Source organism: Crocodylus porosus, unplaced genomic scaffold, assembly GCF_001723895.1.
Source record: "Crocodylus porosus isolate Cpor-Errol unplaced genomic scaffold, CroPor_comp1, whole genome shotgun sequence".
Taxonomy (NCBI): Eukaryota; Metazoa; Chordata; order Crocodylia; family Crocodylidae; genus Crocodylus; species Crocodylus porosus.
In genome coordinates, this window is record NW_017728909.1 from 63617524 (window position 1) to 63641868 (window position 24345).

The following is a 24345-nucleotide window of genomic DNA, read 5'->3' on the forward strand; positions in this document are numbered from 1 at the left end:
CTGCAGACTGGCAGCCAACCTTTTTTTATACCAAGTACTGCAGTATACTGTTGCTGCTTCTGGACTGCAGTTTGCCAGTGCTCGGTCACTTCCAGTCCATGGTTTGCTATTCCGGGGTCTAAAGCAGTTGGGAACCATGGCAGTAAATTAATTAGCTACTCCTTAGCTGACAAGGTTCTGTGGGTAAATCTGATCTCTTATTAGACCAACTCAAGTTTTTGGCAACATTTTTCTTTGCAAGCTTTCTCATATTAATACCCTTCCTAGGCTGAGGAAGCATCTGCAGTTTGTGTGCTCTTCTTCCATTTCAAACAAAGCCTGCAAAGAATTTTTTCCAGCTATTCCAGTTGGTCTAGTAAAAGATTGGATTTACCCAAATAATCTTGTCTTGTCTGTGTTCTTGGACCAACATGGCTACACCTTCTGCTTGACTAGTTCCCCCCCAGCCTTGCAGCCAACACATGCACCAGTCTTCTGCGAGTATCTCACGGACACTTTTTCCCCAGCACTGGGTGGCTGGAGAACTTCCTATTCATCATTCCAAAATGCTCAGGGCACACCAGGGAACTCTGTGTCCTGCAGCACACTAGTTGAAAAGCAATGATCTCCACACAGCTCTGAAATCACCTGCTTTTTATCATTAATTATCCTTGAGGCTTCCTTCATGCCCACATATGCTGTTGCCCCTATTGTTCAGCCTGGACAGTATGTCTTCAGACGTGTACCCAACCAACTGCATACAGCAGCAGTTCAGCCAGAGGTGGCAGCAGCATGCTTGCAGTTGTCGAATATCACCTCTCATTCCCAGTCACAGGAAAGCAAAACTACCTTGAATAAAAAGGAATGCCACTTTGTTGTGTTTGACCCAGACAGGTCACCATCCAAGCCCTTTTATTTGCTTTCATTTACAGACCAAGTCCCAGGAGTGCAGTACCAGCTGCATGAGCCATAGGTGCTCATCTGCATGCTCGCCATGGACTTGAGTGGAGTTAAGGGCATGCAGCCCTTTTCCTCCCCCAGGATGCATCCCAAGTAGGAAGGGCTGGATGCAGAGTGCACTGGAGGCGTCCAGCCAGCCTTTTTAGGTGGAACATTTGGAAGGAAAAGTGGCACACACTTGTTGAGAATTTGCTACAGAGAGCTGGAGCAGTCCTATTAAAGAGCAATGGGGAAAAGTGGGGAGGCCAAGCAAGTATGCCAGCCATTTCTTTGAATCCGATTCACTACAATGCCATCAGTTCATTTGGATCCTACACTCTTAAACAGGCTACGAAACTTGCAAGAAATGGATGGTCTTATACCTATAAAAAAGCCAGCTAAGAAACAAATCCCAGGGATTTCACGCCGCATCCTGAGGCTCCTTGTCCCCCCCCAATTACTCCTGCGAATTATTTTTCTCGAAAAAACGCTGACAAGTAGCTGATGTGCTCAGGACCAGACGCGTATCAGCCGCAGGGAGATGCCCCGAGAGAAAGACGCCCCTTAGCTGGTCAGAGCCGACGACGTGCTTTTCACACTCGCGCCTCGCGCTCCCAGTGCTCAGGGAGGGGCCAGCGCAGACCCCCGGAAAGCTCTCGCTGCACGGCGGCTCATGACACGTCTGCTCTCGGAGCGCCCGAGCCCGGGGCACGTGACCGCCGCGACACGCCCAGCAGCTACCGAAACCCGACTCCGCCCGGGGGAGGGGCCAACTCCGCCTCGCGGCTCCTGAGGCGCCCGCAACCAAGAGTCACGTGACCACAACAGCGCGTGTCACGTGGCCCGGTCTTTCCACCGCCCGGCAGAGCCCGGCTCCTGTCACTGCTGCTGCTGCGGGGCCCCCACTGGGGGTGGTAAGTGTAGGGTGGACACTGAGCCTCCAGCGCCAAGGAAGGTACCGGGAGCGCGGCTCCGCCACTCCAGCGCTTCCGGTTGCGAGCGGTCACGGGGCCTGCTGGGAATTCCGGACTGTGCCGGCCGCGGGGCTTGTCGGGAGTTGCGGTCTCGGACTGCCCCTAGGCGGGTGGGCGTGACTCACGGAGGGGGCGGGGCCTGTCGTGTGCTCTGAGCGTGTTCGGTCGCGTCTGGGGGCGGGGCGGTCTTCTGGCTCCTGTGGGGCGTCGGGCGACAGCGGAGCCCAAAATCCCTCCGGGTTCCGGTAGTGCAGGGATGGCCACCGAAGGGCAAGCGGAGCGGGTGGGGGTGGGGGCTGGAGCGGCCGTTGGGGAAGGGGGTGATCCACTCCTAGCGCCTCTGCATACACAACCCCAGTAGGAGCTCATCGCTCCTGGTGCACCGCGGGCGTGGCTGGTTCTAAGGGTGTGTCTACACCTGCACTTCAGTGTGCATTAACCCATTTTAATGTGCATGAGTGTCCCTAAAAACCATGCACTTTCGCTAATGTGCATTAGAGCATCACTAAAAACCTCCCCACCTAAGAAAGTTCTACCCAGTAGAGCCTTCCATCCTGTGAAATAAGCACCATAATGTGAAGGAAATATGACTAGATCCTCCTTGTACCAGACAAGTTGGAGGTAAACAGCCTTTCTCTGAGCCTAACCTGCATAAAATGAGCTGTTTTGAACAGGAGATTTTTACTACGCCTTTGACTCTCCTATGAAATAGGAATTTTAATTTCTACCCAGGAGAACATTTACAGTCTCTTCTCCTGTGCCCAGAGAAGGGTACTTGTGCCTGAAAGCTTGCAATTAAAGAAAAATTTGCAAAAATCTAGTTGGTATAATAAAAGATACCACCTCTACCATGAATTCTGGTCACTAAAAACTATGCGCTTTCACTGTTGTGCATTTGCTAGAGGTGCACAGATCCATTGGTCTGATATTGGATTGGCACCAATATAAAGAAAATTGATTGTATTGGAAATTGGCCTGGTGCAGCTGATAATTTGGCCAATAAATGCCTGTGCATGTACACAGCCACAGCACAGCGTGTAGGCAGCGAGGAGCACAGCCTGGCAGCTTGGAGAGCATTAACTAAAGTGCATTAATGCACATGTAGATGCGCCCTTAAAACATCAGGATGCTGGGCCGGGTGGTTTGGTTACTGCTGTCACTGTCAGAAATCCCTTACTTGGCCCTCTTATGCTTTGCTCTTCTGCCGCTGCCGAGAGCCGATTCCCTCTGTAACTTGTATTTTGCCTTTTCAAACTTGAGAACATTTCTAGTGGACACTGGCTTTTCCTTGGGTGGTTTTGAGTCTTCAGTTAATTGTAGGTGTTCGCTTGCTGTCTAATCTAGTGTTAGAAGGAAAAAGCTGTAAATTCAAGTTACAATGACCGTGCCTGTGTGGTTACATGTGGGTACAAAATTAGCTGTTGATCTAAACCCTGAGTCTGAACCAAATTTTCACGCTTGAGCACCTAGTTAGGCAGTCAAATAAGTGAGGCCTGGTTGCAAAGTTGACAATCACTTCACTTGATTGTGGTAGGTATTTTGGGTGCTAAGCACCACCCCTGACTAGGGTATTTATATTTAAATGTTTCACTGAGGATGGGTCCTTAATTGCAGGCACCTCTTTTTGAAGTTTGGTCTGTGTGATCTGCTGGAGGTTACACTCTTGGTCAATGAAGAGATGGTATTAGGCAGTTTCTGATTTCCAGTCTTACAATCAGAATGCTTTATGTGATGGGCTATCTGGTAATGATTTGGCCCAGGGGTTTTGAAAGGATAAAAGATGATTGGAGGGCTTGGGATTCCCTTTCCTCACCAATCAGACCCCAGAGACTCACCCTCCATGTTCCCTGATTGGCCCCTTGGTTCACCTGGAGGGAGATAAAAGGGGCAGCTCAGCTGATTGGGGGAGGGAGGTTAGTGAGGGTCTAGGATGAAAGTTTCAGAGCTGGGCCAGTTGCCTCAGAAGAGCTTTAAGGAGCAGGACCTGCAGGCAGCAGTAGGACCCTCAGTAGCATAGGGAAGGGGTTGCAGTGTGGTGTGCGGCTGGCAGGAGAGTCTCCCCACTGGGCTCTAGTCTTGCCTATGAGAGGCTACAGCCAGAAAGAGAGGTTCCCCAGCTCCAGCAAGAAGCCGAGCAGTGACCTGTGAGGTTCCCAGCTCTGCTTCCAGCTTCTCCAGCAAGAGGCTAGGAAGCTTGACATGAGGCAGGGGCTCCTGGAAGGTCAAGACCCCTTGCAGCTTGGAGCAGCACCAGCAGTAGTAACTGTGTGGTAGAGTGTCTGCCTACCACATGGGTGACTTGAGTTTAAGTCCCAGCTGGGTCAAGTAGGGGTGAGTGAAGTGACAGGGAGCAATTCTTGTTGCAGTAGAAGGGGGTAATTGTGTGTTCTCTCTTTCTCCCCCCCTGCAGGTACCTTGTCCCTATACTTCTTGTTATTTGACATTTAATATTTTGCTAACCAATATTGTTTATTCTGCTGTTTGTGTTTTTATAGTTTGTTAAACCTGTCTTTTGTCAACTGGATGAATACATCTATGAGCATAAGTGTCTAACCTCTATTGAATCCTGACCCCTTGGGGCATCGCAGTGTTCCCTATAACATGTATAAACGAGGCGGTATGTTCCCACTACTGTTTTTTTCTCATTAAAAGGTATATGGTTAAGTCCCCATTGGTGATCTGGCCCTGTTCTATAGGGGGAGGAGAGTCCCTACACCTCCCACAGCGCTTGTGCACCAGCTCTGATCCCTTCAGTTGGAGAGGGGGTATATCTTGGAGTACTGCCCAGGTTACATTTACTTTATGCTTATTCACAAAACAAGTCACGTCATGAAAGAAACATGACCCCTCCCTCAGAGGGAAATGTATTCTCACAACTGTGATAGTCACTATGTTTCTCTTACTAGTTAAGATTTTTGTAGTATTGTCTGTAATTGAAGAAGATTGGATTATTCAAAGAAGCTATGGTGCTGTTTGGCTAATACATAACAGTATTTTCCAGGCTAGTTATTAGCAGATCATTTACAACAATCCATGAGAGCTGTGACGGGGCTAGCATTTTATTAGGAATTTATGCAATTGCTAAGCATGAAGAGCCACAAGAATGTCATAAATAACCCCTAATGTTTTAAATGAACGTGATGGAGAGATGCATTCTGGAGAAGGTACTAATTGATGTACTATAAGAAGAAAAGAAGTCTCTGATACTCTGTTATCAGCCTAGCCCAGCTTTCCAGTTATCCTTTTATCAGCTCTGGCAAGTTTTCCTTCAGCTGTCCCATGCCTCATGTAAGACCTGCTTTTCTGTGCTGTGCAGGCCTGTTTCACAGAAAGCCCTTCTTCAGAAAACAGTTACATATGGAAAAATAGCAGCCTTGGATGTGTTGGGGACATAGAAGCAAACTGAGGCTACAACTAATTACTCTGGAGCTTCACTCCATTTTCTCATCTCTGCTGTATGCTAGTCTGGATCTAAGGTATTGCTATGGCTTGCTGTGTTGCTGAGGAGTTAAATGTTCTTGTCTCTTCTGGAACTAGATTAATTTCCTTTAAAGTGGCCCCTCTCCCCCTTTACCTATTTTCTTTACTATGTAGAAATACTTGGGCTTTGCATTCTTTTTTTTTTTTTATCCTTTTGCAAATAACTTTTAGCATTTAATTATTTATTAAATATAATTATTTAAACCAGTAGTTCTCAGCCTTTCTAGTCTCAAGGCACCCCCTCTAAAAAAAACAAAACAAAAAAAAACAAAAAACAAAAAACAAAAACAAAAAACCCCTTAATTTAGTGGTACCCCAGTTCAAAAAACAATTCAACTATTATTGAGCATGGAAAAATAACAGAGCAATTCTTTTGTTACAAAAAACCTCAGACTGGAACAGGTCAAAACTATTTTTGATACTGTGGATTCCTATTTGAAATCTCTGGGTTTACTTTTTGAATCATATGTAGGTCTTTGCAGACCTAAGTGCTAGTATGTTGTGGCACCTCTTGGCACCCTTAAAAGGATTTCATGGTACCCTAGTTGAAAATCACTGATTTGTAGTTTGTGGATTTGGCTTCCCTTGCTTTGATTTATATGGAGAATAGAGGGTTATTTAGTTGGTTTAGAATGGCACAAGAGAATGAGAAATGGTTTAGAACTTGTTTAGTGGCAGGCACACGTGTTATAGCAGCAGTGAATCCTACAAACTTAAGTCTAGTCGTGGATTTTACTGAAATGGCTGCCAGGAGATTTATCTAATAGGCAGGCTGTATGTTTTATTAGGAATTATCTGGATAAATGCCTATCCAGATAAAAATTTGGTTATGAACATTTTGAGTAAATAGTTTTATGAATGGCTAGGGCATCTGCAGTATTCTTGTGTAACAACCCTAAATATTGTTTTATGAAAGGGCTTTTTAATATTTTTATTTAAAGAGCATGGATTCACACAATTCAACCAAAGAGGCTGATAAAGTGGAGACTGATCCTCTTGTCTATATTAGTAGAAAAGAAGACATAAAAAGATCCCAAAGGGTAACAGCCAGCGTGAATGGTAGAGAAGTAATTGTTTTCTACTATGAAAAGAAATTTTATGCTCTGGACTCTCCCTGTTATCGTAAGTTTAGTTTGTTTTTTTTGTTATAATATAAGTAACAATTTTAAATTTTAATCTAAAGTAGGTCATGATTCTAACTCCATATTCCACTACATTTTAGATGCAGGAGGTCCTTTACAACTTGCCAATATAGAGGTATGTAAAACAACTTGCCAATATAGAGGTATGTAAACATTCTAAAAGTAACACACACACACACACACACACACACACACACACACACACACACACACACACACACACACTCACTCATTTAAAGTCTCTTCATGCACTTTTTAATAATCCCTGTTTTTAAACTACTCTCTCACTTTGCACCAAATAATGTTCTCAGTAAGACTAGAGTAATTCTGCTGAAAACAGTGGGTTTACTTAGGATTTATACTAGTGTAAGTAGAGTAAAATTTGTCATCTTCTCTCTTCAAAGGATGGTTCTTTTTCTAGTCCTTAACTTTTCAAAGTCCAAAGTGTTCTCAGTTCCTTGTGGTTTGAGAGACAACCCAGGCCAGGTAGTTTTTAGATTAACAGTATAGTAAGTGCCTAATTCGTATTTGACACGTTGAACAGTTATGAAATCCTTTGCTCTGTGCACCAGAGAGACACGTTCTCTGTTAAAAGACACTTCAGAACAGCATTACTCCATTTAGGATGAAAAACACTTCTTAAACATATTCTCTTTTTGAGATCAAAACAACCATTAGCTGGGGTCAGAATCCTGCTTTTTTTCCCCTCTCTTGCTCTACCCAGCACTGGTAGAGAACTGCCAGGTAAATGCATTATGAAAGATTCAGAAGAAGGCCTAACATTGGGCAGTGGTAGAAAGAACCTCCCACAATATCTGATCCAGTGGTCCAGTCGGGGATAGCAGTAACTATGCTATTGAAAATGGAACTTGATGTTTCTGCCTTGACAGAACAGGATGTCACAACTAGGCCACAAGACCATATTTTGGCTTGGAGACATTTCATAGAGAACAGTCAGATTCTGGTGAGTTATCTTGTTCTGTTTTTTTTTAGGATGTCAATGGACAGCCATGCATTATTTGTCCCTGGCATAAATATAAAATTACCTTGGCAACAGGAGGAGGATTGTATCAAGCAATTGACCCAACAGAGCCATCAGCCACACCAAAATGGAAATCCAAAGGAGTAAAGCAAAGAATTCATAGGGTTATTGTAGACAATGGAAATGTTTATGTGACTCCTCCTGACTTATCTGTCAGTTTTGACTCTGATTTCTATGCAGACAAATACAAAAAGACTGGAGGGTCCATTGAGAAAAAAAAATGCAAGACCTGAACATCAAAATTTATGGACAAAATGCAAACACTAATGAATATTCAGTGAAGGCATCACCATTACAGGATGAAGAAAAATTGTACGCAGTTATGTAAACTATTTTTAGATGTTGATATACAATGAAATGTTACTGTTAATTTTACTGCTCTGAAAACATTCAGGAACATAGAAATGTGTAACATCATAAGGAAATATCTGTGAGAGTCTCTAACAGGCAAGTCTGTATTATGGCAGTTTTTTTATTTTTGTTCTTGCCCTGCACAAAGAGAGTGAGTGAGTGTGTACACACACATTAGATCTGTCTGTAATGGAAGTGTTAGAAACTAAGTTTCTGGAGTTGAATCTTTTAATAATAATGTAAAATGTTTTTATTATTCATAAAACAAGCTGACAAAGTTTAAGTTAAATATCCATTTAAGGATAAAACTTGTTCTTGTATATCAAATGATTTAGACCAGGAGCAGGCAGTTATTTGGGCCCAGGGGCCCATAAGCAATTCTAGGGAGCTCACAGGCTAGTCAGCAGACCCTGCCACTCCCGCCATCAAAACCCCAACAGCCTGCAGGCAACACACCCTGCAGCTCCTGTACCCGTGCCCAGCAGCACCTCAGTACACAGCCCCAACCCTAGCCCCCTCCAGGCGCACTCCAGCTTCACCCTGGCAGTGGTGGTAGTGGAGAGGAGCTGTAGGGCAGCCCAGGCATGGGTTCCAGGCAGCTACAGCAAGAAGGGCCCAGCAACAGTAAGAGGGAGACAGCTGCTTTTCCCCCAGACCTAACAGCAGCTTCTGCCCAGCTGCTGCTGCTGCTCAGCATGGGTAGGTGGGCTGGAGCAGGGCAGGTCAAGGGTGTGGCTGTGTGTGCGGGTCCCTACCAGTACCAGAGGGGTGGGGCTGGTAGCGGTGGCAACTGCTACCACTGGGCCGCTACAAATGAAGTCCAGCTGTGGAGTCAACCCAGCCTTGCTGTGCACCCAAGGGTGGCAGCAGGACACACCATAGTCCAGATGGCACCTGGGCCAGGTGGAACTGAGGGGCCTGCTGCAGGCTGGACAAAGTCCCTCTACAGCCTGCTTCCAGCCCACAGGCTGTATTCTGGCCACCCTGGTTTATACCTTCCATATAAGCGTGAGTTTTTTAAATCTGATTGACTTTTCCAGGTCAGAGGAAAATCTGCATACTTTAAAAAAAAATCTTAACGTGGGGCCAGATATTCTTAAAGTACAAGGTATAACAGAAAACAAAGGAAAAGATAAACTTTCCCCTCTTTAAAGGGGAAGAGGAAAGCTCTTTGTTGGGACTTCCCCAAGAAACAGCCTTATTCAGTCCTTCTCCCCTGAGAAGACCCCCCTGCAGTTGGTGCTAGTGTGGCTTCATAAGGGGCAAGCTCTGACTTTGGGACTCTGGCTCTTCTCAGTCCCTGGCTTCCCCGGTGATCCTCCTCCTCTGGGAGCTCCTTTTTGGATACCTCCTGGGAAGGAGGGAGGGTATTTTCTAATTTAAAAGTAAAAGGTTATCAGGATGCTGATGTCTTAAGCAGCACAACAGATGCTGCTTCAAAACAGTCTTCATTGTGCCATTCCAGTTCCTTCTGTCTTCACTTGGACTTTTCTCTGTCTACTGTGGGACCTTTTCTCTAGCTCTCTCAGAGCTTCCCTCTTTATCCTCTGGCTCAGTTAGCCATACATGCAACAAAACAGTTACAAAACTATAGTCATACCCTGGGGACAACAGTCATCCAGTACAATAAAACATTAAGTCATGAGGAGCCCATTACGGGCAGTCTCTGTGCCCTGCTGTCTGTTTTAGATTATGATCTGCCCATGGGGTAAAAAGAGCATCTAGAGCAGCAGTTCTCAACCAGGGGTCTGCAGCCCTTTGGCCCAGCCCCATGCAGCGAGGAGCTACCTTGGTCCCCACCTACGAGGCATGGGCATGGTTAAGGGTTAGGAGGAGTCATGGAATTGGCCCTCAAGGCCAAGATCACAGACACCTGCGGTCATGAGAGAGATCAGGCTTAGGAAGCCCCAGGGCAGCCTCTCTTTCTTCTAAAAAATAATATCAAGGTGGGGCAGGTGAGTGAAGAAGAGGGTGTCCAAAGAAAAACAGACTAGACAAGGGCTGAGTGGCCACCAGGGGGCACCATGGCCACCCCGGAACAGCACTTGTTACTTGGGGAACTGTTTGCAAGTGTTATTTACAGTAAAGCCTGCCCCCACTAAGCCCCACAAAGTGCTCTCCAGTGGGACTGCAGGCTAGAAGCCAGCTCACCTAGCCTCCTTCATCACACAAAGCACTTATACATTTTAATGTGCATTTTCATGCCTATTTCTGCATGTGTGATTACCCCTGTTTTTCTTGGTACAAGTACTCCTCTCTCTTATAGTGTCTGAACTCCTTCCGGTAATGCATTAGCCAGCATGACTAGCAGCTATTGTGCGTGTTGTTTTTGCTTATGCTGTCCCTAAAATGGAAAATTTGTTGTGCAACATAGTACTTTGTTTTTCAGGTTGGCATTTTTTTTTGCCAAGTATACACACTGCTCTGTATTTTAAAGAAGTGTGCCTTGTACTTGGAGCAGAAATTTCTAATGGGTCTTTTGTTCCTATGGGAATTCATTATAGTCTCAGATCTGCCCACACAGAAAGCTTGGCGTCCTTGACAGAAGCTTTGCTTTCATATTAAAAAGTTTCATTGTCCCTAAGGAGCAGAACTGTCATTCAGGATGGGATGGAGTCTTCTGACAAATTGGAGATTATTAAAAGCATTACTCAGGATTGCTGCTGCAATGTGAAAGCTTAGTGGTAGTGAGAAATCAAGGAATGCTTTTAAATTACTGAATTGACCAATTGTGGTTGTGAGTCTTTGATCAAAGGAAACCATGCCTGGGCTTCAGCTTTTTCATAGAAGTTAGGGAGGCAAACAAAAGAAAGTACTGTCTTACTTGGGTTCTGCTTCAACCTACTGTTCTTCAACCATAAGTTTTTCTCATTTGAGCACCGTACTTTCTTGGTACTCTTGCAAGCACTGCTTTGGGTATCTTACATATACACTTATGTGTGTATACAGAAGATACATATGCATTATGAAGATAGGCACACACAGGCTTGTGAACCTTGGACCTCACTTTATTCAAATCTGGCCTTTAAGGTTGTATGGAAATATTAAAAAATATAGCATACATAATGGTATTGCTGCTACTCTAGAATTTTGCAGAATAGAATGTAGAGGAGCACGTTCTGTCAGCTTTGAAGCCAAGCAGGTTTTTCGGTTCATATTTCTGACATAACTGAATATGATAATTTTGAAATTACATAGCATTTTGGAAAATTTAAATGTTGTGGTACAATGAAGACAGGAAAATCTGGGTGAGAAGAATGGTTCAGCCACAGTAAATGTAACAAAGTATACATTAACCAGTTTACTCATAGTTTACTAGTAGACTTAAGTTATTAGAGACTGACCAGTAGTATTTACTTTGATATATTAAACACCAGAATAAAAAGCCGTGCCATTCATGCAAGCTCAGGGATATTAAAATACTAGCTTTCTGTGCCAGTGAAAAACTTGCTGTAGACTACAGTACCAAAAACATTCATAATAGGCCCATCATATTACAACTATGTGGAATGCCATGATTCCAAAGAAAGATGTTCATTTTTTTCGCTAGATGGGAACACTGAAGATGCTAATCCACTTGTATCAACTGATACTTTTATTAACGGTAAACGTTAAGTGTGAGTATGTTATTTCCTTCAAGTCTTAAGATATATTTAGCATACCAGCAAATAGCTCACCATACTGCTTAATTTTCATGTAGAACTGCAGTGGATTTTTCTTGGTCCAGTGCAGAATGTAGGATGTGAATACTGCTGCTTAGTGAATTTTCAACAGGAAATTCAGAAATGACTTGTTTCACTGGAGAGGGTACTGTACATCTTGCTGCATCATCATATTTCAGGGATAAATCTTTTTTATCAACACTATCCTTTGTGTTTTCTCTGGAGGACTTTCCTTGAATGATCTCTTTTATTTTGCTTAGTACTGTGTTAATAAAGAGTGCCTATTTAAAAGAATAAAGATATATTTTAGTTTGAGAAACCCAGGAATTTGGATTATATATTGTTGTGTGTATACATTTAAAATGCACATCAGCCATGTTAAGTACACTTTAATTTGAGACTTTATAACACATACTGATATATTAACAACAAAGGGCTTGATCCTGGAAGATACTGAGCGCTCCAGTTACAATATAGCTAAGAACTTAAGCATGTGCTTAATGTTAAATATGCAAGTATTCCAAATGAAATCAGTGGTACTGCATAGATGTTTACCATTATGTACATAGACAGACATGGTTCTTTGGGTAAATGTGATATCTATTAGACTAACTAAATAGTTGGAAAAATTGTTCTTTGCAAGCTTTCAGGCCCAAACACCCTTCTTCAGGCATAGGGAGAGTCTGATGGTGTTGTGTGTGCTCTCCTGGGTAGAATGGAGCCAATGTGCAAAATGCAGGTGGCAGGGACAAGAAATGTAAAACCTGCAAACGTTTCTCCACCACTCCCACAATAACTACATCCCACAACAGAACCATCACCATTCCTGGATCTTACATCTGTACCTCCAGAAATATCTCATCCAGTGCACAAATGCTCTGATGGAATATACGTAGGAGAAACCAAACAACAACTGCACACTAGAATGAATGCATGCCGAAAATCTATCAAAGACAAAAATACCCAATTACCTGTGGGTGCACGCTACTGACAAGACAACCACTCTCTCTCCAATCTCTTAGTTCTAATCCTCAAAGGGAATTTGTAAAACACCTTTTGTAGATAAGACTATGAACTCCACTTCATAAGTCTACTGGATACAAAAAAACATGGACTAAATATAGACATTGGATTTATGGCACATTATAACCTACCTGCCATCTGATAACCCCAAGTAACCTGTCTGAATTTTACCAGCTACATTGAATTACCAGGTCAACATCCTCCCCCACATCTGTCTCACAACTATTGTCTCCCATTCCCTCTGATCTTCGCAGCCATGCATTTGCATTTTCACAAACCTGCATTATGTATGTTGGTTTCCATTCCACCCAGGAGAGCATACAGAACTCCAGCAGACTCTCCCTATGCCAGAAGAAGGGTGCCTGTGCCTGAAAGCTTGCAAAGAACAGGTTTTCCAACAAATTAGTTGGTCTAATAAAAGATATCACATTTACCCAAAGAACTTTGTCTGCCTATGTCCTTAGACCATCACGACCAGAGCCCTATTCCATTATGTACAGACTTAAGTGCTTTGATGGATCAGGGCCAGCAAGCTCACTTCGTTGGATCAAGCATTTAATAGAGGTTCCATCACCACAGCACTTAAGTATCTCTGCTTGTAGTTTAAAATGACTTGCTCCTAGGGTAAGTGCCCTTATGTCTGACAAACATATTGATACAGTTATTCCAGTAAAACAGTTTTCCCTACAGGATGTAAATGCTTACAACCTATTCAGCTATTTTAGAGTTTTTCCATTGTCTTAAAAAGCAGCAAAACTTGCTTCTTAAGAAATCAAACTTCTATGGGCTTTAGGTTTTACATTTAACCCACTCTTTAATATACCTCACTGAAGGATAGCATTCATTTGAATTTCGGTGTTTAACGTATTTTTGACATTTGCATTGGAAAGAGAGAATCATTAACTGAGACTACCGACCAAGACTTTACAGCAAAGTCAGGAATACCATAGCTATATACATTTTTAAATTCTTGCATGAATAATTTGCATCCCTCACTCTGACTTTTCTTTGCCTCCCATTTTTTCCATGAAGATTTTTGTAATTTAAAAATATTCCAACCTATTACAGTTCTCAACAAGCAGTATTTTTCTTTTTCTACATCTTATATTTTTTTGAAACACAGTTACCATATTTACTTGAATCCAAAGAGTTTGTTTGTTTTGGCTTTTTTCCCCCAATCAGCATAAGTGGGGCAGGGGAGGGGGAAGTCTTATCTTATATTTGAGTTACCAGCCCCAGGGCAGGCAGTGGTTCAGGTCTGGCTTCAGCTCCTGGGTTCAGAGTCAAAGCTGGAGCTGAGCCCCACCCCCTGCCCTTGGCCGGGGTGGCTTGTGCAGTGTGGGAAGGGGTGTGTGGCAGGAGGAGTACATGAGACAGACCACACAATGGGGATGGTAGGGGGAGTGCATCGGGGAGATCTCACAGGCTACCTTTCTCTGGCCATTTGTCCCATTTCCCCTTACCCCACCTCCCACTTACATTCAGCTCTGCCTCCAGATCCAGCCCTGGACAGGCACAAAAGGGAAGGCATAGGCTTGTGGGGGGCAAGAGGCTGGAGAGGTAGGTAGGGATGGCAAGAAGTGGTGGTCTTGCCCCTTGCCCCCCCTGCTGTTTTGGGAAGACAAATTTAAGATGGCTCTCCAATAATCAGATTTTATATATGGAAAATGATAACAAGCTTATAATTTTCCATGTACTGAATCTAATGATTGGAGGCTTATCTTAAATTCAAAACCATCTTGGATCTGGGTAGATAATATTCCTATCAAATAACTGTGTATAGTGCTCTTCAGTATCTTCATTAATGATCTGGATTCAGGTGTCAGATGCAGACTGGCAAAGTTCACGGATGACACTAAACTATGGGGGAAGGCAGTCATGCTGGAGGACAGGCTGGGGATACAGGCTGACCTGGACACACTTGCAAAGCAGGTGTACCAAAACCTGATGGCATTCAACATAGAGAAATGCACAGTACTTCACCTTGGGAGAAAAAAACAGCATCGTGCTTACAGGCTCGGCCGTGCTACGCTTGCTAACACCACTACCAAAAGAGACTTGGGGTCTTGATTGAACAGAAGATGAACATGAGCCCCCAATGTGATGCCATGGCCTGCAGAGCAAACCAAACTCTGGCATGCATCCACCAGTGCATCTCAAGAAAAACCAGGGATGTCATCCTCCCACTTTACTTGGCCTCAGTGAGGCCACAGCTGGAATACCGTGTCCAGTTTTGGATCCCCCCCAACTTCAGGAGGGATGTGGGTAAGCTCGAGAGAGTCCAGAGGAGAGCCACCCATATGATCAAAGGCCAAGAGAGCAAGCCTTACAAAGAGAGGCTGAGAGACGTGGAACTCTTCAGCCTGGTGAAGAGAAGGCTCGGGGGAATTGGTGGTTGCCTATAAGTATATAAGGGGGTGCATCAGGATCTGGGAGAACAATTGTTTGCCAGAGCTCCCCAAGGGCTAACTAGGTCTAACAGCCACAAACTTCTAGAAGGTCAATTCAGACTCAATATAAGGAAAAACTTCTTTACAGTCCAAGTGTCCAAGGTCTGAAACAGACTCCCCCCATAGGTGGTGCAAGCACCTACTCTGGACTCATTCAAAAGGCATTTGGATGTCTATCTTGCTGGGATCATTTGATCCCTGCAGGCTTCCTGCCTCTGGCAGCGGGGAAAGACTCATAGATGTTCATAGATGTAGGGTCAGAAGGGACCTTATAGATCTTCTAGTCCGACCCCCTGCCCTGGGCAGGAGAAAAAATCCTGAATGTAGGGTCCCGAGCATACACCCAGGCTTGAACTTGCAACTCTGTGGCCCCAGAGTCAGGACACTGCCCCCTTAGCCAGACAAGTACACTTAAGCCTGACAAGTAGGTCCCTTCCAGCCCCTAATGTCTGTGAATCTATGTCAATGAAAACTAATGGGATCATAGTAACACAAAACTGGTACATACTGACTTCAGTGAATCGTTATTTGGCTTTTCTTAGAAGAAATTTAAATACTTCACTTGCCTGACACCACCTTTTTATTTTTTTTCAAGCTTCTAAACCAATAAGAAGCAACTGGTTATAATTAATAAGTGATCAGGGGTTGGAGTAGTGCATCTAATAACATAGCATAGGGGAATGTAGGACTGGCCTGTAGGACTGTGTGAAATTTCAGCAGCTGTTTCATTTCAGAGGTGTTTGGGCTTGTCTCGGCGCCCAAAACACTAAATCCAAAATGAAACGGAAGAGTGGTGGTAGATGGGTCATTTTCGACCTGGAGAGACGTGGGCAGCGGGGTCCCCCCGGGCTTGGTCCTCGGGCCTGCACTGTTTAACATCTTCATCAGCGACTTGGACAAGGGGGTGAAAAGCACCTTGTTCAGATTCGCAGATGACACTAAGATGTGGGGAGAGGTGGGCATGCTAGAAGGGAGGGACAGGCTACAACTAGATCTTGACAGGTTACAGGGGTGGGCAGGTGAGAATAGGATGGGATTCAATACTGACAAGTGCAAAGTACTGTACCTAGGGAGAAAGAACCAGCAGCATACTTATAGGCTGGGGAACTCCCTTCTCGTCAGTGCAGATGCAGAAAAGGATTTTGGAGTTATTATTGATTCCAAGATGATCATGGGCCGCCAATGTGAGGATGCAGTCAGTAAGGCTAACTGCATCTTGTCATGCATCCACAGATGCATCACGAGCAGATCCAAGGAGGTGATACTCCCCCTCTATGCAACATTGGTCAGGCCGCAGTTGGAGTAGTGTGTCCAGTTCTGGGCGCTGCACTTCAGCAGGGATGTGGACAGCATTGAGAGGATCCAAAGGAGGGCCACTCGCATGATCAGGGGGCAGCAGGGCAGGCCCTACGAGGAGAGGCTACGGGACCTGAACCTGTTGAGCTGTCACAAGAGAAGGCTGAGAGGGGATCTGGTGGCCATCTATAAACTTACCGGGGGGGCCTGCGGGGAACAGGAGAGTCCCTGTTCCCCAAGAACTACCAGGAGTAACTAGGAATAATGGCCACGAGTTGACTGAGAGTAGATTCAGGCTAGACATCAGGAAGCACTATTTCAGAGTCAGGACGGCTAGGATCTGGAACCAACTTCCAAGGGAAGTGGTGCTCACTCCTACCCTAGGGTCTTCAAAAGGAGGCTAGATAAATCACCTAGCCAAGTTCATCTGACCCTAGCATTCTTTCCTGCCCATGGCAGGGGGTCGGACTTGATGATCCGCTCAGTTCTTTTCCGACCCTACCAATTATGAAACTATGCAAGGCTCTGGAATGTCTCCAAAATTAAACAAAACCATCAGAAACATTTTGGAAATGTTTCAGAATATTTCAGAGGCACCCCCTGGGAACAGTCTGGCACAGCCCTGCAGCCCTCCTTTTAAAGTGCTGGGAGGCTGGGGCCAGGCAGAGCAGCCATGAGGGCTTCTCTCGCAGCTCCCCACACAAGGGTAGAGGCAGGCACAGCCAGAGGAGCCATGGGAGAAGTCCCCCTGGCTGCCCTGCCCAGCCCCATCCCATACCTGGCCCCAGCTTCCCAGCACTTGAAGAAAAAAAAAAAAGCCCTGCACTCACCTGCTACAGGAATGGGGATTGGGGCCTCTAGGCACTTATGGCAGAGCCCCCACACACAGCGTGGGACAGTGGGGGGCAACAGAGATCACCCCCCACACCTGGCACCCACACAGCAGCTGCCCCATGGCACAGGTACATTGTAACTCAGCAGGGCACTATGCACTGTCTGGGAGCTGGGGCCACGGGCTGAGCGGTGCCAGGCTCCAGCTGAGTGCTGGAGCCACCCCAGTTCCTAGACAGGGAACTGGGGCAGCGCTGTGCCAAGCCGTGCTGAGCTATGCGGCAGCTATCATGCAGGTGCCAAGAGGGGAAGGGGTGATCCCCACTGCCCCACGCTGCAGGGCAAGGATCTGCCACAAGCCCCTAGAGACCCTGATCAGTGATCCGAAACACCAAAACAAATTGCTGTCCTCCAAAAGGGCCAAATCAGAAACCAAAATGAAACATAGCCAATTTGCACAGCCCTACTGTCCTGAGTCTGTAAGACTGCAGACTCTCTGCATCATTTACAACAGGACTGTCAAACTCACCCTGCCCCCATAAGCCAGATCCAGACTGCAGGGCTCCTTATGGGTTGGATCCGGATGTGACAATAAGGTAAGTGATGGTAGTGGCTGTAAGGTTTAGCACAACTGTTATTTGCAAGCGTAAGCAGGACTCTGTGCCCTGGACTTCAACAGCAGGCCCTGCCCTTGCTTCCCCTGCCCCCAAACTGTCAGTCCTTTTACCAACCCTGTGAACCACACAACCAGTTCTGGAAGCCATATGTTTGACACCCTGTTTTAGAAAAGGGCCTCCAGTGAGTCTGCTAGGGGTCTGGGGCTGCAATAGGCTGAATGTCACTTAAATCCCTTGCCAAACATAGGTGCCAGAACTCAGCCCCTTGCACGTATGGGGGTGGGGAGTGGCAGAGGTGACTGGTACCATTCCCCAGAGCTACCTATAAGACTGATTTTATTTTTTGTAGATTTCCTAAAAATTTGCAGTTAAGGCTAACACCTTCCATGATTGGAAACTCAGAATCTAAATTTGTGGAAGGTTTCAGCCAAATTAGTTTGGCTGTTCTCTGACAAGGTGATGGGGAAATCTTTTTGCCATTTTTAGAAATTCTGATAAGCTTTTCTTTCAGTGGTGGTGTCATTGTGCTTTAGAACAGGACCTTGAAATCAGGTGCAGGGGGTGACCCTGCATGTCCTGGCCATGCCTTTTGTTCCTTTTCAAGATTAATTTGACAAAGAAGTCAGCTTCTAACAAACTGCACTTTGCACAGAATTCAGAGGTCTGCTAGAATTTATCCGCCAAGTCTAAGTGTTCTCCCACTGCTGAGCATGCTTCTGCCCATTACAGCTCCTACAAGTGATTACACTGCACGTGTGCTATCTCCACAGACAGACATTCTAACCCAGGACTTTCCTTGTCTTACAGCTCCTCATGACTACTGACTTCGGTAGGAAAAGACAATTAAATTGAAAGCAGGGGGGAGACTGACTGTCTTATGCCTCCACTGTGCTTCCAGAAGTATAGAGAAGCTAGCCACCCGACTTGAACTTAAGGAGAGGAAGGAAAGGCACAGATTGGGGGAAAGAAATGGATGGAAGTGTGGACGGAAAGAGAGACATAGCTGGGACTTGTGAGACAAGAAGGTTGGGACTGGGACTTGCTGGATAAGGAAATGGGATCTAGGCTGACAAAGACTAGGCTGGGATTATTTGGGCAAGAAGACTGGGCCTGCAAATGATAAATCTGTAGAGGAAAGGCTATGACTCACTAGATAAAAGAGCTTGGACTAACTGGACATGACAGAAGAATGGGACTGAGATAAGCAGTTAGGGATGGAGAAGAGATAGGGCTGAGAGAGTGCAAATACATGAATAATTCAGAGAAAGAAACAAACAGACCATCTCTGCCTTGTATTTAGTGCTTCTATAATGAACAATTTAAAGCTGCCTCCCAAAATTCTACCCTCCCATTCACTCCGGGGAAGTTTTATTTGGTGGGAGGAATAAATGCTCTTGGTTTTTCCATTATTAAATTAATATGGCAAAAGAAAAGGATTATGTTTTGTGCCTTGGCTTGTAATTTTGCAGATCTGTGTACATGCTATATTGAAATGAAGCCTGAACCAAGTAAGCAATCAGGTATTTAGCAGGTAGTCTCTTCATGAAAATTCAGGCTGAAAACTGCAGTTTGCATCGATGCCAGTATTTAAACCTTATTCTGATGGGTAGGTTATCACATAAACATTAAAGGACAGTGTAATCAAGGAGGGCCTAATTTTGAGTAGTATCTTATATTACATATTATCCCATTGTTTTGACTGGGGATGATACAAGACGTACCACGAACAAGTGTTGAGGCAAAAACATCAGGTCCAGATTAAGCTAATTAACTTACCATATAAATTAGTGTTGCATAGAAAGCAAACATTAAACTGGTGATAGCAGTCTTTGCTGGATAGCAGATCACATCGCATAGTGAGCATCTTGTAGTCTGAAGGAAAAATAGTTGTTAAGAACTGCTTTTTTGCTGTCAGAGTACTAACAGTACTTAATAGGAGAATGTAGTTCCCTATATCCATGTCCATATCTCAAAAAGGCTGCATTCATACACATTTGTTGATTAAGTCTTTTTGATATCATTATCAAATAGGAACAATAATATATATTGTCTTCTCTGCGAATCACAAAAACATACAGGAAATGCAGGCATAAGGGGGGGTTGCATTCACCATAGCCTTTTCTTTAGCTTGCCTGCTCTTTTGTCTCGGCCCCTCCAGAGGGTTACAAGAGGGGGTTACTGCTGTAGAGGTGGCTGAGTTCTCTCCCCATGCGGAAGGGGGAGATCATTGTATGTGTGTGTGTGGGGGGGTCTCCTCTGCTCACAGATTACAGGGGCAGCCATGGCATCTGCTCTTAGACACTGTTTTCTCATCTGTAAATCTCCACCTGTTTTTGCTCAGTGAGACATTTTCCTGTACAAGTACTAAGCTCTGCTTTCAAGTTTCATCCTGTTATGAATTGTTACTGAAAATAGTTTATGGCAATTAAAAAGCACCAGAGCTGATAAAAAGGTCAGTTTTGCACACAGGAACATCAGTAAGCTCTGGAACAAAAATCCCGATTAAAAAATCAGAGATATGTAAAGCTTGTTAGAGTAGGTCAAAAATCATAATTTCCACTAATATTCCTTACCTGAATTGTATAGAGTGGTGTGTGAGGATTTTGCAGAAGGCGCCCTGACAGCAAGTCCAGCTCTGCAAATTTTCTTACCAGTTGCGGCTGCAAGAATTTGACCACGGATTTTGAAGCAGCAGATACTCTGCTTAGCACATTGATAACTCTTACTGCATGAGATGAGGAAAGTACACTTGCCACAAATGACACTGAGCCCTGCACAATGGAATCATTCTGCTGAAAGAGAAGGATTTAAGAAATAATGTGGCATTTTAAGAGCATTTTACTTAAGATACCCTGGCTAATGGGGAAAGGCCATCCCAGAACTGAACGCTTAATATTTAAGCCTATATAAGGAAGATATTCTATTAACATTTCAGTTACTCTTAACTGAACACTATAAATAACAGACACCAAGTGCAATGATCTGAATTAACTTGACACAATATAAGCTATAGTAGGAAGAGATAATCCTACCCTAGATTCTTCTGCAAAGCACCATCGTAGTTTACCCTTACTGTCTTGCAAAATGATGTACATATATTTCGCACGGTTAGCTCTGGGAAATGAAAACAAAGCTTTTAGAGCTATTGTGTGGCCACTGGTTATCACTACAGAGGGGCCCAAGGCTACTTTCTCCTCTGCACTATTCCCAGCCCTATGCTGGCTCAGAACAAGCAGAAAACTGCCATCATCATCTGAATTTAAGAAGTCCTATGGATGCTGAGGATGCTCAACACCTCCCGTAAGGATGTCACCTTGCAGTGCTCACTGTAATTTTTCCACCTGACTCAGCATCAAAAGCAAAGCTGAAACTTAATATAAATTCGGAAACACAGGTGTTCAAGCTGAGAATATGAGACTATCAACTCAGAACATTGATAGAGGATGGATCAGATTAAACTGAACCCATGATCAAAGCCAAATAAATTTAATATTTGGTTCTAGGTGAGTTTTCCTCTTGATTTTATTTGTAAAATTGACACCTGATTAATATTGTGATGAACATATGAGAAATGTGCGAGAGAGAGAGACAGAAAGACATGTTCTACTTTAACACATAAAAATATGGTCTACTTTTCTGCTCTGATAATGCTGACCACTTGTCTGCCTGTCCATTTCTTTATGCTTTCTTCTGTCTTCTTAAATAAGGTCCTTCTGAGCTGAAAAATAAAGCCACTTCTCTCCCTTTTAAATTCCCCTTCCTCAAGACCCACTTTTTCATGACTGGGGAGTAAGTAATAGATATTGCAACTGAGGGTTAATCAACAGACACATCTGATGCATATCAAGAAATGAGACTTGTCCATCATCACCTTGACCATGGTTGCTTGTATCTTGCTCCCAAATCTCTTTATCGGTATTCTTGGCTGAACACTCTTCAAGCCAAAGAAGAAACAGCAGTAGTATGGCAATTCAGACATGTATATTAGTCCAGTAGACAGGCTGGAGGCAGTGGGGGGTGGGAGGAAGGTGCAGGGGAAGAGAGGATTCAGTTCTGATTCACACCATTGGGTATTACCACTATACAAATGGCATTAGACAGGAAGCTTTGCACAAACTTTTAATCCATGGTTTTCAGGCAGTTATTATTTAGAAACCTGACCTTCCATTCAGCACCTCCAGGGGATTCAAACAAAGATTGGAAAAAAAAAACCAAAATGCAAACTCTAATGCATCTGTGTGTGACTTTCTCTGGGGTCTCACTTTTTGATACTGAGGTTCTCCAGCTGCCCAAGTTGTTCCTGTGCATGTCAAGAAGTATCTCAGTCTGACAGTGAAACAGCTCAGGGGTAGACAACCCCTGGCATGGGTGCCAGAGTGTGGCACTCAAAGACATTTTGCTTAGCATGCATGCTTCTGGGTGAATGGTGGGGAAGGGGCCAGGGCTACATGGCCACAAGAAGGATCAGGCCCTTTATGGCTCCCCCACCATTTGCCCCTGGCACACCAACATCTTACAAGTTGAAGTTGTAGGTGTTTTTGGCACTCTGCCCAAAAATGTTGCTGATCCCTGGCCTAGCTCATACCTAAACCCAACTGAGATATAGAAGGTCGCTGTTTCTTCACCTATTTCCCTTACGGTGTGGGAAGGGGTGATTAGGAAGGTGTTATCTGAGTGCACCTTCCATGTGAATAGTGGATCATACTTTACAGTAGGGCTGTCCAGCTTCTAAGTAGTTGGATGCTGCATGTCCTATGGGCCATACTAATGGAGACTGCATGCTGCAGGGGACACAGCCTCCCCCCCCCACCCAGGCTGCATATTATGTGCTTGAACACAGTCCTCCCCCACTGTAAATGAGCAGGTTCCCCTTTGCTGCACTGTGTGTAGTGCCCCACCTTGCCTTCAGCTGCCTGGTCATCAGATCCCTAGGCACTGTGCCACGCTGTTGTGTCCTGGCTTGCCCCACTCCAAGGGGCTGGGCCATGCAGTGGAAGCTAGAGGAGGAGGGAGCCCCTAGCTCCTGCTACAGCCAGAGTAAAAAGTGCAGCCACAGCTGGATGGAAGGCTCAGGGCTGCATGATGATCCCTGATGGACCACATGAAGCTCAAAGGGTACCACTACCAGTTGGACAACCCTACTTTATAGAAAATATGGCAGTAGCTGCCGCTTTCTTTTGAACACAGCTGGAAGAAGTTGTTCTATAGCATAAGACAGCTAAGAAATTAGAGCATTTATTTAGAATGTGAAAAAGCATGGGTTCAGTTCCATTTTCTATCTGAGCTGATTCAAACCCACATCTCCCACAGCTGGGAGAGTATCCCTATAGCAGCTTATAGGGCTTTTCAACCTTTTTGTTAAAGCTGCTCCATATTGCCAAAAAATTTGAGAGAGAGTTCAACAGGAACTATAGCTCTCCTTAATGAGTAGGGAAAAAGAGTCCAAGATTCCAGTTCCTGTCCAAGGTTCCCCCTATTTCCTCTTCTGTAATAGAATCATATATATTTGAGAGGCCCTGCCTGCAAGCCCCATAGGGTAGACAGTCCCAGCCATAGCCAGCCTACTAGTGGCATGACGCAGACGGGCATGTGCCGCACCTCGAGGGTCCCCTCGGGCTCTGCGGCCCCACCCCTGGCACCTCAGAGACGGCCACCCAGACGGAGCCCATGGATCCGGGCTCCACGCAGATGGAGCCCCTGGTTCTTGGCTGCAGGGGCTGCCTGTCCCTTTTTCAGGCTCTGGGGCCCAGGAGCATGGCCACCTCCCCTTGTGGTGTCTGCTGCCTACTGGGGTCTCTGGCGCGCCAGCTGGAGGAGCTCCAGGCCACAGTCCAGAGACTACGTGCCATCAGGGACTGTGGGCAGGAGACAGACTCCTACTGCCAGGCCCTTCTCCCCCGGGAGCCGGAGGGGAGATCACGGTCTCCCTCCAGGACAAAGAAGGGCTCCAGGACCTCCCACTCTGTCCAGTCAGGGGCACGGACCAAGGTGGTCAAGGGTCCTAAGGCCCGCTGCACCAAGGCCCCTGCCCCGCCAGAGCTTAGCAACAGGTACACACCTCTTGCTGCTCCAGCAGAGCCTGCTGAGTTGCCAGCTCCTGCAGGCAAGACAGGCTCAACTGCAGCTACTGCCCCCACTCTCCCCAAGACAAAATGTAAGGTGTTTGTTGTGGGAGACTCCATCCTGAGGGGCCTGAGGGGGTAATCTGCCACCCCGACCCCTTAGCCTGGGAAGTCTGCTGCTTCCCGGTGGCCCACATCTGGGACATTGCGGAGAAGATCCTTAAGCTCCTCCAGCCCACAGACCACTATCCCACGCTCCTTATTCCTGTGGGCATCAATGACACAGCTCAAAGCGCTCCCAGCCGGGTCATGAGGCTCTATAGGGATTTGGCAGCGGGACTAAAGGGTCTGGCGACACAGCTGGTGTTCTCGTCGATCCTTCCAGTCTGGGGGTATGGGCTGAGGAGGGAGAGGAGGATCCACGTAGTCAACCAAAGACTGCAGCACTGGTGTCATCAGGAAGGTTTTGGCTTCCATGACCACAGCCCGCTCTTTGG

General features: G+C 45.3%; 2 protein-coding genes across 3 annotated transcripts in view; one reads left to right on the forward strand and one right to left on the reverse strand.

Annotated features, from left to right (window-relative positions):
- The first annotated feature begins 2197 nt into the window (after window positions 1-2197).
- RFESD (Rieske Fe-S domain containing) lies at window positions 2198-8509 on the forward strand. 2 transcript variants are annotated; one of them, XM_019532394.1, is made up of 4 exons: window positions 2198-2513; window positions 6385-6494; window positions 6595-6629; window positions 7508-8509. In XM_019532394.1, exons 1-4 carry the CDS (start codon window positions 2479-2481, stop codon window positions 7787-7789), a joined length of 462 nt encoding a protein of 153 aa, XP_019387939.1. In that variant the 5' UTR covers window positions 2198-2478; the 3' UTR covers window positions 7790-8509. The 2 variants fall into 2 exon arrangements, with proteins under 2 accessions (XP_019387939.1, XP_019387938.1); XM_019532393.1 differs by having other exon boundaries at window positions 2473-2513; window positions 6314-6494; window positions 7508-8508.
- Window positions 8510-10233: 1724 nt separating this feature from the next.
- The window catches only part of SPATA9 (spermatogenesis associated 9), a 17794-nt gene continuing 3682 nt past the window's right edge, over window positions 10234-24345 (reverse strand). The window contains exons 3-5 of the mRNA XM_019532395.1: window positions 20360-20578; window positions 19563-19658; window positions 10234-11850 (exon numbers count right to left, since the gene is read on the reverse strand). Of these exons, the coding sequence (XP_019387940.1) occupies window positions 11593-11850; window positions 19563-19658; window positions 20360-20578 (573 nt within the window). The 3' untranslated portion in view covers window positions 10234-11592. The remainder of the gene's footprint in view (window positions 11851-19562; window positions 19659-20359; window positions 20579-24345) is intronic.

Bases quoted from the DNA above. Each gene is read 5' to 3' on its own strand.
- RFESD (XM_019532393.1), top strand. From the start codon at position 6,317: ATGGATTCACACAATTCAACCAAAGAGGCTGATAAAGTGGAGACTGAT. The intron at 6,495-6,594 runs GTAAGTTTAGTT...ACTACATTTTAG, and splicing joins TCTGGACTCTCCCTGTTATC to ATGCAGGAGGTCCTTTACAA. The intron at 6,630-7,507 runs GTATGTAAAACA...GTTTTTTTTTAG, and splicing joins TACAACTTGCCAATATAGAG to GATGTCAATGGACAGCCATG.